The 16,622-nt window shown below is 37.0% G+C and overlaps 1 protein-coding gene across 4 annotated transcripts in view; it reads right to left on the bottom strand.

Annotated features, from left to right (window-relative positions):
* The window catches only part of CTNNA3 (catenin alpha 3), a 1,797,955-nt gene that overhangs the window by 838,961 nt on the left and 942,372 nt on the right, over positions 1–16,622 (bottom strand). For all 4 annotated transcript variants that reach the window (XM_045437558.1, XM_045437556.1, XM_045437557.1 and 1 more), the window contains one exon: positions 5,566–5,646. In XM_045437558.1, the coding sequence (XP_045293514.1) occupies positions 5,566–5,646 (81 nt within the window). The remainder of the gene's footprint in view (positions 1–5,565; positions 5,647–16,622) is intronic.

Genomic DNA, 16,622 nt, shown 5'->3' on the forward strand with positions numbered 1-16,622 from the left:
TGAGCTTACAAATAAGTTCTCTGCCAATGCTTTCAAAATTCTGTCGGAGTTAAGATTCTGTTAGTGACAGTAGTGACTTCAAAGAGCATATCCTCTCCTCTTTCCTTGCCTGTTCTCTTACACTTCATGTTCTCTTACACTTGCTTCTTGGAATTGCCTCCTAAGTAAACTACCTGCCTAAGGTTCTGGTCTCAGGATCTGCTTTCAGGGGAATCTGATATAAAACAGACACAGTTGTCTGGCGGTAATGTTGTTTGGTCATATGCCAAGTAATAGACGGATGTCTTACATAAACTACCCAGTGATGACCACACATTACCACTTCTGCTTTGCACACTACTGATTCTGATACCGCCACCCCCAGTACTATGCTGACTGTGTAAGAGGAATTACCATGATATAGGACTAGAACTACAAATAGGGACAAGATATGGAAGGCTTTGAATGCTATGCTATGTAATTTTCTTTAGATGTTATGGCATATTCTGACATACGTTTTTTTTTCAATTTCTATTGTACAGTCATCTATATCTGTGTATAACACCTAAGAAGCCTCTATCTTATTTATTTCCATATTATTTTTTAGCCCAATGGAAAAATTCATTCCTTTCATTTGAGTGATATATAAAAAAAACTTTAAAGAAGAATCCAACATTCCAATGTAAAAATAGGACACCCTTAGAGGCTGCAGCACTAAAATCTGAAGTTAGTGGGAGGCCAATAGGAGTTAGAGGTATGTATTTTCAATAAATACCTGTTTGTGGCCAGGCATGAAAGATGTCAGGCACAAAATCAGACTGAGGGGCTTTCCATCTTTTCTCACTACAGTTTAATAAAAGGGTTTGAGACATCAATTTTTCTATTTCCTACTGATGTAAGTGGTTTGGAATCTCAAATAAAATAATATATTTCTCTACAATTGAAACCCAAAAGTAAAAGCTGTATGTGAAAACTATCAGATAGCCCTGCCCACCCCCCTACTACCACCAAATAAGAGAATAGAAAGAACAAAACTGTGAGGGGAAGAGGAATGGAAAGAAAAGAAAGTGTTTCAGAAAAGAATTGTTCTCAGGGAGCTAGAAACATCTATATATGTGTATATTAATGCCATTTTGATTTTAAGTCAAATAGCAAAATGTGACTGTCAAACTTCAATTGACTAATAGGAACTAAATCACCCAATAATTAATTCAACATAAACCTACTGTGCCAATTTAATGAGACGTGTATCTTATGGAAAGTTAATATTCGATTACAAGGATGATGAAGAAGAGCTATAAAGACATAGGTATTTTTTTTCTAAGTGTGGCACTGGTACTATCAAAATGGGAAAGAGATGGAGATAGCGATTCAGCAAATGAGCAACTAATGAATCAGTCAAGTTTTTGTTTTGTCTGCTTTATCAGTACCCTACTTGATTTGACATATCTCAAGTCCTTACTTTGGCATTTATAAAATAGGCTATTTTTTTCTCAATATACACAAATAAAATTTTCAATCTGCCTTTAGTGAAATCTCAAAATGTGTGTTTCATTCTGCCGAATACAGTAGAAATGGAATATATTCTATTGCTTTAATTTTTTAAATGAAGAAATGACGTTTAAAAATCTTCCTCCTTTATTAAGAATTTTAATGGTTATGCAGTTCCCAAATAAGTGATGGGAAGGAGACTAAAGAAGAAAAAATTTTAATTAAAAACTTGTAAAATAAATAGTAAGGAGGAAAAAAAATAGAATGGTAAATCAGTTTATGAGGCACTAGGAGTTTTTAGGGTGAATAGGCTATTATCCCTGACCCTTCATCTGGTGTTTACAAATTTGGGCAGGGGTTGGATGGACTTGGGTTCAAACTTCAGCTCTACCAGTTAGCAAAATATTGTTCAGTAAATCGACTTACCTGAGACACTGATGTAAAAATGCTATGACATTACTTCTTCTTTCAGAAATAAAAATCAATAATGTAAGGACTAATGTAAAGAGCTGGTAGAGAGCTTTGGAAAGCATTACTAAATGAAAGATATTGTTATAACTATCACTTTAAGGATTTAAAAATCCAGTGGGAAGAAAAATCCATTAAAAAAAAATACAAGCAGAATATGATCACTACTATAAAAGAATTGCATGTGCTCTAAGTGCTCCAGGAATAAAAATAATAATTCCACCTGGTGAAAATGCTAATGGTTTCATGCGAGAAGTAGCATTTACGTTAGTCTTGAAGTTCCTAAGGTTGATTAGGGGTCGGGTCGGGGGAGTAAGAGGAACGGGAAAAACACCAAGTTAAACAAATTATATATACAAAGATACATGTGTTTTGGGGGGTGGGAGGTGATGGAAAATTTGGTGACTAGTAAGTAGATTCTTTAGTCAGGTTTAACTGACTGAACCACCCAGGTGCCCCAACTCTTTAGTCAGGTTAATGTGTGGTGTGGTGACGGGGAGGAACTGAAAAACTGAAAAAGGAGAAGGAACATTACGAATAATGTTGATTCAAGTCAGGGCCAGATCACAGAGAATCTGGAACACCATGCCAAGGACTTTTGTCTTTGTTCTCTAGCACAACAGGCAGAAAAGTCACAAAGCAATTAGGTTCAGATAAATAAACACTAAGTCACTTTCTATGACATTTCATATTGTTGCCCCAAAATGTATAATTTGCTTCCCCTCATTCCTCATAGATGTCCAATGATTCTCTGAACCAGAGCTAAAATGTTTCTGCGTTGTTGAGGGACAAGCCATGGGTAAGCAAGGAGATTACATGAATGGGCAAGAGGATGTGTTCTGATCATTGTCTACTAAAAACAAACATGCAAATAAAAACAGACCTACAATATATGAACATTAAATATTCCCAAGAAAAGCAGTTTAAGGGTAGGGGCTTTCTTCTTGCTGTGTGAAAGAGTGTATATAAGATGCTTAGAAAAAACTGCTTGATAAACTTTGCAAGAATAAGAAGAGGTGGAGATGCCTCATGTTGCTGTTGAACTAGTTTTTATTATTGCAAAAGAATAAACATCAGGATGGAAAATGAAGTCTTAGGGAGGGCAAGTAAGGATACTGAGAATGAATCACAGCAACTACCTCACCAAAATCAAAGACCAAGAATGTGTCCAGAGACAAACTTCTAACAATCCCACGTCATCCTATACACATGTATCACTTTTTGAACTTCTACTTACTCTTCTTGACCTGGGGCAGGATTCATAACTATTTTTATCTATAGAATGGGGAAGAAATGGCATCCTGGTAACTTTGGAGCTTAAGCGTTAAGAAAGTCTGGAAGCTTCCATTTCATCTTTCTTGGAGCCTTAAACTATCAGGCAAGAAATCCAGGCTACCCTGCTGGAAAGAGCAGCCACATGAAGGGGTCCTAGGAGATCAGACACCACATGGAGAGAGGGAAGAAGAAGAAGAAGCACTGAGGTCTCAAATGACCAGCCCTGAACCCAGACACAGTCACCCTTTGACTGCCACTACATGGGAGACCACAAGTGAAAACACTACAAAAATGGCTCTGCTGACCCCCAGCCAGCCTGTGGAATCATGAAACGTAATAAAAGGCTGCTATCGTTTGCAGTGGTTTGTTAAGCAATGACACTTCATCAAAACAATGAATATGCTGACCTATGAAACCATAGAGAATTTTCATACCTCTGGAACACAGCAGTTTTCTAAAGGCTGGAAATATCCCTTTACTATAAAGAAAAGTATTAGTAATCCCTCATGCTCTTTCTATATCACACTGTTAGTGAGGTGAAAACACAGATAGAATTGCAAGATTAAATACAAGATGCCTAGCCAAGTTCCAATTTCATATACACACACTATTTTTTTAAGTTTATTTATTTATTTTGCGAGAGACAGAGAGAAAGCATGAGTGGGGGAGGGCGGAGAGAGAGACGAAAGAGAATCTCAAGCAGGCTCCATACTAAGTCAAAGCAGAGTCAGATGCGGGCCTCCATCCCATGAACCATGATATCATGACTTGAGCCCAAGTTGGACACTTAACCAACTGAACCACCCAGGTGCCCCTAAACATGCTACTTTTTAATATAATTATGTCCCATGCAATATTTGGGACATATTTAAACATGTTCCTTATTAATTCCTGAAAGTCAAATTTAACTGGGTATCTTGTGATTTTATTTGCTAAATCTGATAATCCTACATATAATGGGTTGCTTTATCTTGATTTTTTTTAATAATGACTCCAAAAGCTTTGGAGATATAAATGTAGATTAACACTTTCTGCATAACCTTGTTGAAGGCAGTATAGAGGGATGAGGCAGGAATGGAAGACATAATTGTTTATAGCTCATAGAAACAACTTTCCAAGTCCCAAGAGGAGCAGATGGGGTAGAAATCCTGAAGAATATTGAAAATAGAAGTCCTGCAATGAAGAGAAAGGATGGCCCTTTGGGTAAAACTTCTGAATTGGTATAAGTTATGACCTGGTGTCAGTTCGATGCCCCTTCCTCCTTAGGCAGGTCACCTCACCACAAAGGCAGGCTTCTCATCCACATTGTAAGACAGGTTGTGCTAAGCTGTTTGCAACTCTTACCTTCCATGATTGTAAATGCTGACAGTAGAAATAGACTTCACATTAAGGCCATAAAGTCGAGAAACTGGAATTTTCCCAGCCCTCAAAATTGTTTTTCTACAGCTAATATTAACTGGCTGAGGGATCCCTATTTATTCCATTTCCAAATCTACCTCTGAATTAAAAGATTGCTCAGGCAATTTTACTAAATCTTCCCATTAAACTACAATAATATATTGCATTAAAAGCTTACGGTTGAAAAGCTTTTGCCTCTCTTTTATGAGTTACTGGTGACCAAGTTAAAGTTATACATGAAAAAGAACTCTGGTTATTAAAGAGTGGAAAATAATGGAAAGCACAGTCTTTGAAAATAGCTGTCTTCAGTTTCTAGAAGGAAAAAATTGACCTGTGCCATAATACTAGACTGCTAAATTATCTAATGAAATCCTTCCTAATCCGGTGTTCCTGATGACCTAAGGTTACAAAGTAGCCTTAGCTTAAACAGAAACTAATTTTTGAAGCATTCTGAAAAGAATCGAAAGGGCAAATTGGTATGTCTCTGATTGCTAGCTGTTTGCTATAAGCATATGCATGATTAACTCAATTTTTAATATAATAGATTCAATTTACCAACATTTCCTAAAAAATCACTACATAGCAGGCACTGATCGGCATTTCATTTAACCCTCACAGTCCTATTATGTATTATTAATTCCATTTTATAGGTTCAGAGATGTTCAAAAAGATTATTTTATCCCCAAGATCACACAGCTGATGAAGGCAGGGCCAGCACTTGAGTGTAATTCTAGTGTAACTCTGCCTGATATTAAGTCACATGCTCTTTTTCCTATTTTATGTTTGCCACAAAAAAAGGTTGAGGTATGTAAATATGGCAGGTATATATTTATTGTTATAGTTTTGTGTTCTAAATTAATTGAAAAAGAACAAAAACAAGAAGTAAATATGCTAGCAGTGGAAAAAAAGTTCGTTTTGTATGGTGTTTCTGTCTCCATGTCTCTCATCCCTCACCTGTCTGCGAAGGTCTCTTGTCTTCTTGCACATATTGTCTATTGCAATATTCAGGGTATTACTCCTTTCCTTTTTTCCAGTCTGAAAAAGAGGGGAAAAAATGGCATAAGCAATGGTATCAAATTACTCTTTATCACTTAGCAATTTGCTTTCTAAATTTCCTGAAAATAACAGCTTGAAAATTCAAGAATAGGTTTCAAAACTGCTATGATATTGCATATGATTCATGAGCACTTCACTTAAGACTAAGTAGAATGGTGATTAAAGCTCACATTATTTTCTTCCTTAAGCTTCTGTAATATTTCTGATACAGGGCTGGGTTGCATTCAGTGTGGCAGCCGGCAGAGCATTATCTCCAAGAAACTCTGATCTTCATTCTTAACAAGTCGACTTTTTAACCTCTAAGCATGCAATTAGCTTAAAAGCATTAGATGCCCAATTTGTCAACTTCTGTGGGAGTTTCTGAAGTCATTTTCATGGTGTATTGTGTAAGTTATGCAGAGCCATATTGGAGTTTTGCTAAACACTAAATAAAATATGCAGTGCAAATTCATACAATTTGCAAAAGTTGACCACAATTTTAGCTGACAATATTCCAAGAACAAATTGTTTCAAGTAGGCACTGGACGCTGTTTTTGGCTCTTTAAGATAATTTGTGCAACACCTTTTCATTTTTTAAGCAGAATAGTTCTCTGTTATATCCTTAACCTAAATCTTTAGGCTATTAAGCACACAGAGAGTCACCTTGGTTGGTATTTTCTACATATTACTTTTGTGGGAGACAACCGAATTGAATCTAATCATACTTTTTTTCAGTGCTATCTTGTATAAAAAAGATTGAAAAAAATCATTATGCGATTCACCTCTGAGAAAATTGCTACCATTTAAATTAATAAACTGAAAAAGGCTCTTGAGAGGAGACCTTGAAAATCAGGACGGTAAGTTTAAGCCTCTGATAACTGAGGGAGTTTACAGCACAGACTCCATGAAGAAAGAAACTGAGGCAAAGTATAGCCCATTAGGCAGTGTGTCATATATTGCACCCAATGACTACATTCACACATAAATCCATAGCTTCCAGTGAAAAGACTTCTTTACAAGAAGTTCAGGACCATCTGTACTCTATCCCAACCTATCTTTTTTAGTCCTATATTCTGTCACAACTTCTCAAGTACTATCCTTCCCTGTAACAATATTCCTAGTCATGTCTACCTCTTCTCCCAAGTCCTTGTATATATAATGTACTCTCGACTTCAGCAAGTGTCTACCAAAATAACCTGCTGTTAAAATCCACCTGTTCCTCAATGGTTTCCATAAAGAGTTTTCCCCACCAACTCTGTTCAAGAGTAAACTCTCACCTTTCCTTGTTCCAATAGCACTTTGAAAATTTCCCAATATACTTGTTTCTATGCAGGTTCATCACTCTTATAATACTGTTAGCATCTTGATATTGACAAGTAAAGCTTATTAAGCTTATTTTTTTTTCTATTCCTGAAAGTAACTTGCAGATGACTTACTGAATGGTGTTGACTCGTCCTCTATAAGGACTAGTCCTCTTTAAGCAGGATGGGACTATTTCTCCCATTTTGAACTTTATTCAAAACACAACATGGTTTTATTAGGGGCCTACCAAATGCCAGGAAGGTGTCATACTAGATTCTTGAGGAGATTTTAGAATCTACCCATCAAGCACAGCTAAAATCCTCTACTAGCTGAGGTTACTAGTACCCACCTAAACCTCAGTTACACCTAGATTTTCTCAGTAATGGTGTTACTGATATTTAAGATGGAAAAAAAAATCACTATCATTTAAGATCATCACACACTGCAAGATGTTTGGCATCCATGGGCCCCTGTCTACTAAATTCCAGTAACAATTCTTAGGTACGATGATAGCCAAATATTGGTCACACACATTTCCAGATGCCTTCTAGGGGAAAACACAATAGAGGACTAATAAGTCTTTTACCACTTTTTCTTTTTGACAATGAGTGTGCAATATGTACATGATGGAGACTGTATCTAGTGAGGAAGTGGAGAGAAGAGGGAGGGAGAAATAGAGATAAATAGATGTCAGAGAAATAAAAGCAATGGTGGCAATTACCCAGATGAAAGTTGTGGCTACCTTCACAGCTCCTATGCAGCATTATCCATGGTAGCAGTAGAGAATTATAAAAAGTTAATGCAGAGCCATGTAAGGCAATGGCATAAACAGATACACAATGGGCTATATAAGACAGTTTCTAATTTTACCTAAATAACCTAGCCCATATTTTCCAGTTTCATGCAGTGTAGCTTTGGTTGTTTCTTTCAACTTTATGAAAACAGAGATAATCAGAGGAGTCAGGGGTGGGACAGATGAAGGGTCCCCGCCCTAACACACACAGGACATCATAAATAATATGGGAGATTCCTGCTGTGTTGATCATAGAAACTCACTAGCTTCTGTGAGAAGATTCATCAAAACAAGTAAAATATGTCAACCTTCTTAGAGCAAACCGCAGTGGCATACAAAATTTCAATAAAGGATGACAGGAGGCGACAACCTGAAGGGATTAAATAAGGACTATAAAGATGATTTCCTAATTTCTACTCAGAGCTTAATCTTAGTTAAAAGTTTTTCATTGGGTCAAAGACATTTTGTTCTTTAGGTAATAATAAACAGCCCCTATCATTACAGAAAGTATAAAATCTTCCCTTCTTCCTTCCCTGTATCCTCCCCCTTACCCCCACCTTTCTTCTTTTCACCTCCAGCTTTTTATTGGGTCCTTGTTCTATTTATCCAGATTTATTTGGCTCAGTCAAGCCATTTTATGCCTCTTTATTCCTTTTGCATGGCATAAAAATAAATAAAGCAAGGAGAAATAGTCCCATCCTGCTTAAAAGCCCTCATTCCTTCTGTTTTCAAAGCCTTAACAAATCATCAAGCAATGAGCTAGGACTGAAGGTGAATTGTGTATACTGAAGTAAGGGACAGAAAGGGCAGGATATTAAAACATAACCACAGATAACAGTCAGAGTCTGCCTACATTCTAGGTGCTCAGAAGAGAGGATGCTTCTTAAAGGAGACTTGATAGGAGTCATCATTAAGTCAGCACAATCCCGCTAATGGAAAAGGTACCACTCACAGTGGAGTACCGGGTGAAAAACAGAAAACACAGCACAGATCAGCACTGTACAGGGAAAGCAATCACATTCCTCATAAGTAAATAAACTGTCAGGAAAGACTTTATTGAAAAGAACAGCTCTGAACATAGATTTCATTCAATGAAATGCCATTAAAAGTTTTATTGCACGTTATAAATACTGTCCCAATGTGATCCAGGATTATAATCTCAACTATGAATATTCCATCAAATCTGTCTCACCATTGCTCCCATGTCACTACCACAGTTAATTGCACTCTCTCTTGTGGTTCCCTTAAAGCTGCCCACACATTTGGAAAAAGTCTCTTTATAAATAAGTTCTCCTTGAATTATCCTAATTTGAATGTTCCATCTGTTTTCTGTTGGGACTCTGTGAGGGAGAACTTTCTACACTGTGTTGTCCAACATAATAGCTACTAGGCACACGTGGCTACTTAAATTTAAATATAAATTAATTAAAATTAAAGAACATTACAAATTCAATTCCTAAGTTCCTTAAAGTAGGCAATAGCTACATGTGTCTGGTGGGACTATAGTGTATAGTACAAATACAGAACATTTCCCTCATTGCAGAAAGGTATATCAGACAGTACAGTTCTAAAACATCTTTGTTTATTCAGATATATAATTAGGTTCTACTTTTATACAAGTCATCTTTTATTTGAGAATAAAATAGTGAGCAAGAAACAAAAAAAGCCCAACCCTCAAGGTGTTTACTCTGGAAAATAAATTTAAGGTCTAATTATGCTCCTTCTTCATTCTAAACACCATCACCCTATTCCCATTGCTGATGGAATTAATAGCAGACCCTTGATCATGGCATTCAAGGACCTACTCCCATATTTACTCATCAAACATTAATGAGATGCCTTAATGGGCCCTTTATTTTTCTTTAAGTTTATTTATTTATTTTAAGAGAGAGGGAGAGTACAAGCAAGGGGAGGGACGGGGTGGGGGGGAGAGAGAGAATCCCAAGCAGCCTCTGCACTGACAGCACAGATCTCATTGAAGGGCTTGATCCCATGAACTGTGAGATCATGAGCTGAGCCAAAATCAAGAGTCTGACACTCAACTGAGTGATCCACCCAGGAGCCCCTGAGCCCTTTATTTTCTGCACAACACAACCACAACTCAGGAACTTTTCCCCTATTAAAAAACTCATTTTGCACTTTTGATCTCTCCTACGTTTCTGATCATGGACTTCTTTTAAGACTCAACTAAATTACTGAATTTTACATGAAGCTTTTTTTTAATTTTTTTTTCAACATTTATTTATTTTTGGGACAGAGAGAGACAGAGCATGAACGGGGGAGGGGCAGAGAGAGAGGGAGACACAGAATAGGAAACAGGCTCCAGGCTCTGAGCCATCAGCCCAGAGCCCGACGCGGGGCTCGAACTCACGGACCGCGAGATCGTGACCTGGCTGAAGTCGGACGCTTAACCGACTGCGCCACCCAGGCGCCCCTGAAGCTTTTTTTTAATCTTCTCAGTTGAAATTCATTACTTCCATGATACTGTCTTATATTTTTATACTTCTTTTATAACACTTTGTTCAATAAACAATTCAATCTATTCAATACTTCTTTATTCTTTATTGTCTACTAAATACCAGGCACCATACAAGGACCAATGATACGTTAGACCTAATGCCTGCCTTTGAGGAGCACACATGTCATGCTAGAAACAGACATAAACACAACATTTAATAGAGGTATCCAGGGTAACCCATGGATCAATGGGAGCAGCACTCCTATTAAGAATGAGGGAAAGATTCCTGAGGAGGTAACAGTTGAATACTGCAAGGCAGGTAGCAGTAAACCAGGAGAAGATAAAAGAGAAGGCCATTCTAGGTGGACAGAGACAGATAGAGCAAAGGCAAAAGTCTTTAAAGAGTGTATGGTAACTAGCATAAAAAGTATGAGGGGAAACCAGATCCTGGAGGTTTTTGCCACATTAAGAAATAAGGTTGATCTCATAGACCACTAGGAGTCACAGAAGTTAAGCCAGTGAATGACACAGAACATTATTCAAATACATCAATCTGGTTGGAGTCTGCACAATTTATTTAAAGAGATTAAGGGCAAGGGCAGGCAGAGGAGTTAGACAGTTGCAGCAACAGTGCACAGAAAGAGGAAAAGTGTTAAATTAATTCACTGGCAGTCAGGATGAAGAAAACGAACAGATTTAAGGACTCTGAGTAAACCGGGTAAGATGATGACTGGTAGATGCCGGGGGTGGGTGAAGAAAAGAGGACAATGTAGGCTGGCGTCCAGGTTTCTGTAGGTGATGATGGTGTTGAACTGGTCATTTTCAAGGGAAATCCAGGTCAATACAAGGATAATGATATCAGTTTGGGAACTGCTGAAGGGCCTATGAGGAGCTCATTTCTTTAGTATTCACCTTTCAGTGAACTGCTTACCTGCATGCATCTCTCTCACTAGACTGTATCATCCTTGAGGGAGAGAAACTTCTCACACATAATTTGTCCCTCATAACATCTAGCACAGTGCTTTGCACAGAGTAGAAGCTCAAAAGTTATTTCTTGAATAAATAGAGAAAAGAAAGACTGGATAAAGTTAATCTTTGGCAAATTCCATAACATCCCTGGGCCTTAATTTCCACACCCATAAAATGAAGACTTGCCCCAAATTGTTCCTTTATTCCTTTCTAATTTTAAAATTCTGTTGAAAGGGCCATGTTCTCTAAAAAGCAGAATTACAGAATAATATATTACTTTTATTGTACAATGTTTTTCATAAGCAACTGTTGAAAATGTGTTGGAAACAAGGCATAATACAAATCTGTAATGATACAAATAAAAGGAGACATTTGAACTAGGAAGGTCATGATGTTGACCTCAAAAAAACTAGGAAGCTTCAAATACTAAGGGGTATGAAAGGATATTAAAGCAAATGAAAATTTATCTAATGCATAATCAAATGAAAATGTTATCAGTGCAGAGAGGAAACTTATGCGGAATTTAAACATCAAGAAAAATGTTTTTGTTATTGTTTTTTATTTTTTTATTTTTTCTTTTTTAAATGTGTGCCATCGTATTCAACCTTTTAAAATGACACATTTCCCTTTAAATGGGAAATCTTCATCTCATGGTAAAGATGAAATATAATGCCTTTAATTTAGTTCTTCTCTGCAGAAATTGCTTTAAAAATATTTTATGCTTAACACTTAGCAGAGGCACAGATTCTAGTCCACTTTTTTCAGGCATGAAAGACATACAAACAGACAAGCATAAAAAATGAAATCTATTCTAGAATGCCACTCTACTGAATGGCATGTCAGGAAAACATCCTGACAGGGTATACTAAAAAATATTTCTAAAACAAAGTCTGTGCCATAAGACTAAAACTAAAACAAACAAAGAAAAATTAACTTTGAGACTTGAAATGAGGTTTTTTAAAAATAACTTTATCAAGGACACAGGTTAAAGACTGCACAAGTATCTTGAACTTTTATATTGTTGGGGAAGTAAAATGCCACCCCGTGCAAAGCCTGCTGGGTGGACTGAGAATCAGTGAGAGGGAACCAGCTAAGTACTTTACATTTATTGTCCGGAATGCCATTCACAATAACTGTTCACACATTTGCATATGAAGACATTGAAGGCTCCGTTAATTTAAATATCTTAATGTAGTAAGTGGTAGGATCAAATTGAGCTGGGTCTAATCTGAGGCTTTATCCACCATACTGTAACGACTTGAATGAGCTGTAACTTAAACCCGAATTAATATTTTATGTAAATTATATAAATTTGTTTCTTAAAAATAATGAGCAGAATAATATAGAAGTTTGTGGAGACAGTTAAAATTGTGTTTGATTCTGTGCTCTAAGATCATTTGACAGCTATGTGTCCTGAGCCAAATTACTTAATTTTTCCAACTCTTAGCTTCCTTACCTTATAAAAATAGATAAAATACAGTAATTATATTATAGAACTATTATCAGACACTATGAGATGAAGGATATTCAAATTCTGGCAAGTAGTAAAGGCTCAAGAAATGTTAGCAGTTATTATTATACCTACCAATAGTGTCACCATTGTTACTAATGCTTGCATTTTCTGAACTACACCAGTTGGCTGTTTTCCTTATTCTTTTCCAAACACTAAGCTTTTATCCTCGAATGTCCTGATGATCACTCCTTGTTCAAAATTCTTACCTCATAACTTGAAACAGTTTAAGCACCTCATCTTCTATTTCATCTTTTCTGACTTTCCTCAGTAAAAAATAAAGCATTAAAAATTAAAACCTCCTTGGGGTGCCTAGGTGGCTCAGTCTGTTAAGCATCCAACTCAGGTGATGATCTCATGGTTCATGAGATTGAGCCCCGCATCGGGCTCTGCGATGATAGTGCAGCAGGCAGAGCCTGCTTGGGATTCTATATCTGCCCCTCCCCCCTCGCAAACGTGCAGGCACACACTCTCTCTCTCAAAATAAATAAATGAACATAAAAGAGAAAAGAAAACCCTGTCATTTGCATTTCTACAATTTTCCCTACACTTTTCAATCATAATGCTTGCAAAATGTCTTGTCACCTTCTATTTACACTCTGCCTCATCTTTTTTAATTTTTTAATTTTTTTAATGTTTATTTATTTTTGAGAGAGAGAGAGAGAGAAAGAGAGAGAGAGAGAGGCAGAGCGAGCAGGGAAGAGGCAGAGAGAAAGGGAGACACAGAATCCGAGGCAGGCTCCAGGCTCTGAGCTCTCAGCACAGAGCCCCTCACGGGGCTCAAACTCAAACTTGAACTCAGGAGCTCACGAGCTGTGAGATTATGACCTGAGCCAAAGTCAGACGCCCAACCGACTGAGCCACCCAGGCACCCCTGCCTCATCTTCTAAATTGTCAAGTCTTAACTCTAATCTTAGGATCTACTGCAGTGTTCTGCACTCAGCTAATGGCTATAGATAAAATAAATAAATGAAGAAACGGTTAACTACATTTTTATTGATAGTAAATAATATTCAAATAGTTTTATTTACATGTTTATATTTTAACAAAAGTAACTAATATTCACCCTGTTAGCTGCCATATGCTCTATCCAATCAGTATTTTTATTCAGAGATCATTGTCATTATTCCCTACAAGAAGTCTAACATAAACTTGGCATGAGAATGAAATTTAATCTGTGGATCAGAAAATGAGAGCTCTGAAATGAGAGCTCTGGGTGACCTTACCCGAGTTGAATCACCTCTCTTGTCCTTAGTCTCTGCATCTGTAAAAGGAGGCCATTGCAGTAACTGATCTCTGGATTCAGAGTCCCTCCTGGCTCTAAGAGCATGTTCTCTGTTGATGTATATAGTCTAGTGCACCTCTAGTCTAGTACTGAGAACAGGACACTGCCTCCTGTTGCATGTGTCCTTGGACCAGAGATGCTTATGGACACACACCAAACATGAAAGAGATATTCATGGGTTTGCACTACAAATTGTTTTACTGGTGATGTTACTAACCAATCTTAAATCTCAGGGATGGATATAAAACACGGCCTTCTCTTTTAAAGATATTGCCTTGGTTGGGCGCCTGGGTGGCTCAGTCGGTTGGGCGGCCGACTTCGGCTCAGGTCACGATCTCGCGGTCCGTGAGTTCGAGCCCCGCGTCGGGCTCTGGGCTGATGGCTCAGAGCCTGGAGCCTGCTTCCAATTCTGTGTCTCCCTCTCTCTCTGCCCCTCCCCCGTTCATGCTCTGTCTCTCTCTGTCTCAAAAAAAAAAAAGATATTGCCTTGGAAAATCAGTCACACATACATGCAAGTACAGATGCAAAGATCCACTGCAGTGACCGATAAGTAACTTGGCAAGAGACTGAAGAGTCAGGAGAAACCTCAGACTCTATTTCCCACTGGCTCTTTCACTATTTCCACCTCAAGCTATTCTGTTTTGTGATAGCTTGCTTCAATCCCTTCCCCCCATTTCCCTCCCTCTTCCTTCCCTTCTTGTCCTTGCCGCAAGCCCAACAAACTCTGGAACCAACACTGGTCTTAATAGGGAGAAATTGAAAAGTTGGAGTTTATTAATTTCAGTGATTCAGCATTAAACTAAACTTGCTATGACCCCTGTTCTAATGGGTTTCAAATTTTGCCAGCTCCTAGGTCAGTGACTGTTTCTATAAATCATGCTATGATTATTATTAAATAAAGGGAATATATTCAAAATTGAAGGTTTTACTTAGGTTCAGGGCAGGATCCAAAGATATTGTGTGCATTAATGGTTTCTAAATTCCCATCTCAGGACTCATAAGGTAAAAATGCAATTATACAGATAATTGAGTTATTTATTTATAAGAGCTGTCCTTTAATCTGAGCGTTTTCACTTTTTATGTTAAACTTTTGTTGTTATTTCTTTTATAAAATGATGGCTTTATTTAATGGTACAGTATCTTTTATTTTTATACTATTTTTGACATAACAAAATAATAGAAAACCTGTCAGCTTCACAGGTTTTGTCTCTGTGTGTGAGAGAGAGTGTACCTTCTTTGTTGTTTCTGTTTGCATAAATCATAGCTTCGGGGATTAATGGTTTAAAGCAAAGAAATAAGTCTGCCTCATCACAATCAAAATTGACTAAATCAGTCAGTTGTGGTATTGGTATACAAACAGATTAAAATAACGTCTCTTCTTTTGAAACTTGACTTATTGTCTCGGCTGTTCAGGACATTTTATATCAATTGCGTTGCATTTAAAATAACATTTGTGTTAAATTGCCATTAAAAGTAGAATAGGATCAGATAGATATTCTTCGAATCTTAGTTCCAAGACTAATTAACAAAGTGACCACATGCTAGTGAGGTAGGCTAAGCGTCAGCCTCCGCATCTATATGAAGACGACAATACCTGTTTGAGGAGTTGTTGTGTGAGTTAAACAAAATAAATGTATATAGACATGCAAGGCCGCAACTGCCTTACTACTGAGAATTTATTAATTCTCGTTATTATTAGCAATACAAACAGTTATCTGTAAGATCACTGGGGGTATAGAGAAGAAATTATTTTTATTCACTGCTATATACAGCAGTGGTTGGCTGTAATAGATGCTCCATATTTTTTTGATTTGAATAATTTCAAAAAATGACTGAACTGATAGATGAATTAATGAACATATGAAACACCATACAGACCTATTTAAGGAGGATTTGCCATGGTCATCAGAAAGACTGTAGAGATCATGTTACTGAGTCATTGACAATAGCATAATCTTCACAGGAGTCAATGTAGACAAAAATATAGAGAGCCAGCCAGGCCCAAGTTCACAAGTCCTCTTATTTCAATTAATGGTTAAATTGCACATCATGTCTTTACTGACATTTCATTTTCCAAAATCTCTTTATTGAGTCATTGTCAAAGGTTATTTCAGAAGGTGGTCTGGCTCATTCTAGAAATCTTTTTGATTTTGTGATGCTTGACCCAGAAGCCAGCTTCAGACTGCCTACCAATAAAGAAAACAGGCTTGATGCTAATATAAGGGTATCTGCAAGAAAGTAGAACATGATATTTTATGCTGTCAATTATACCTTGAGTTCTTATGGCAAATATCTTTTTTTATCATATTAAAAGCCACTGCCAGAGTCTAATAAGTAATGACATGGCATTAAACACATAGTCCAAACAAATAATTTTCCATCTTTTAAAAGGAACAACTGTACTCTAGCAATTTTTCTGTCTCTACAATGCTTTGGGAGGTAGAGTATTAAAACAATACTGATCGCATTAAAATTTTATCTTGCCATTTCTACAGTTTCTTAAGTATAATTCTTATTCTTTTTATTTCCTGAGCCAGGTTTTCACAGTTTAATTATACTCAATATGTCAAACTTCAGCCAACAGTGAGCTTTATGTAGTTTATTATAGACCATCTAACGAAGTGTTTCTGTGGCCCATACATACAAAATATAAACCAGA

This window comes from Leopardus geoffroyi, chromosome D2 (genome assembly GCF_018350155.1).
Source record: "Leopardus geoffroyi isolate Oge1 chromosome D2, O.geoffroyi_Oge1_pat1.0, whole genome shotgun sequence".
Lineage (NCBI taxonomy): Eukaryota > Metazoa > Chordata > Mammalia > Carnivora > Felidae > Leopardus > Leopardus geoffroyi.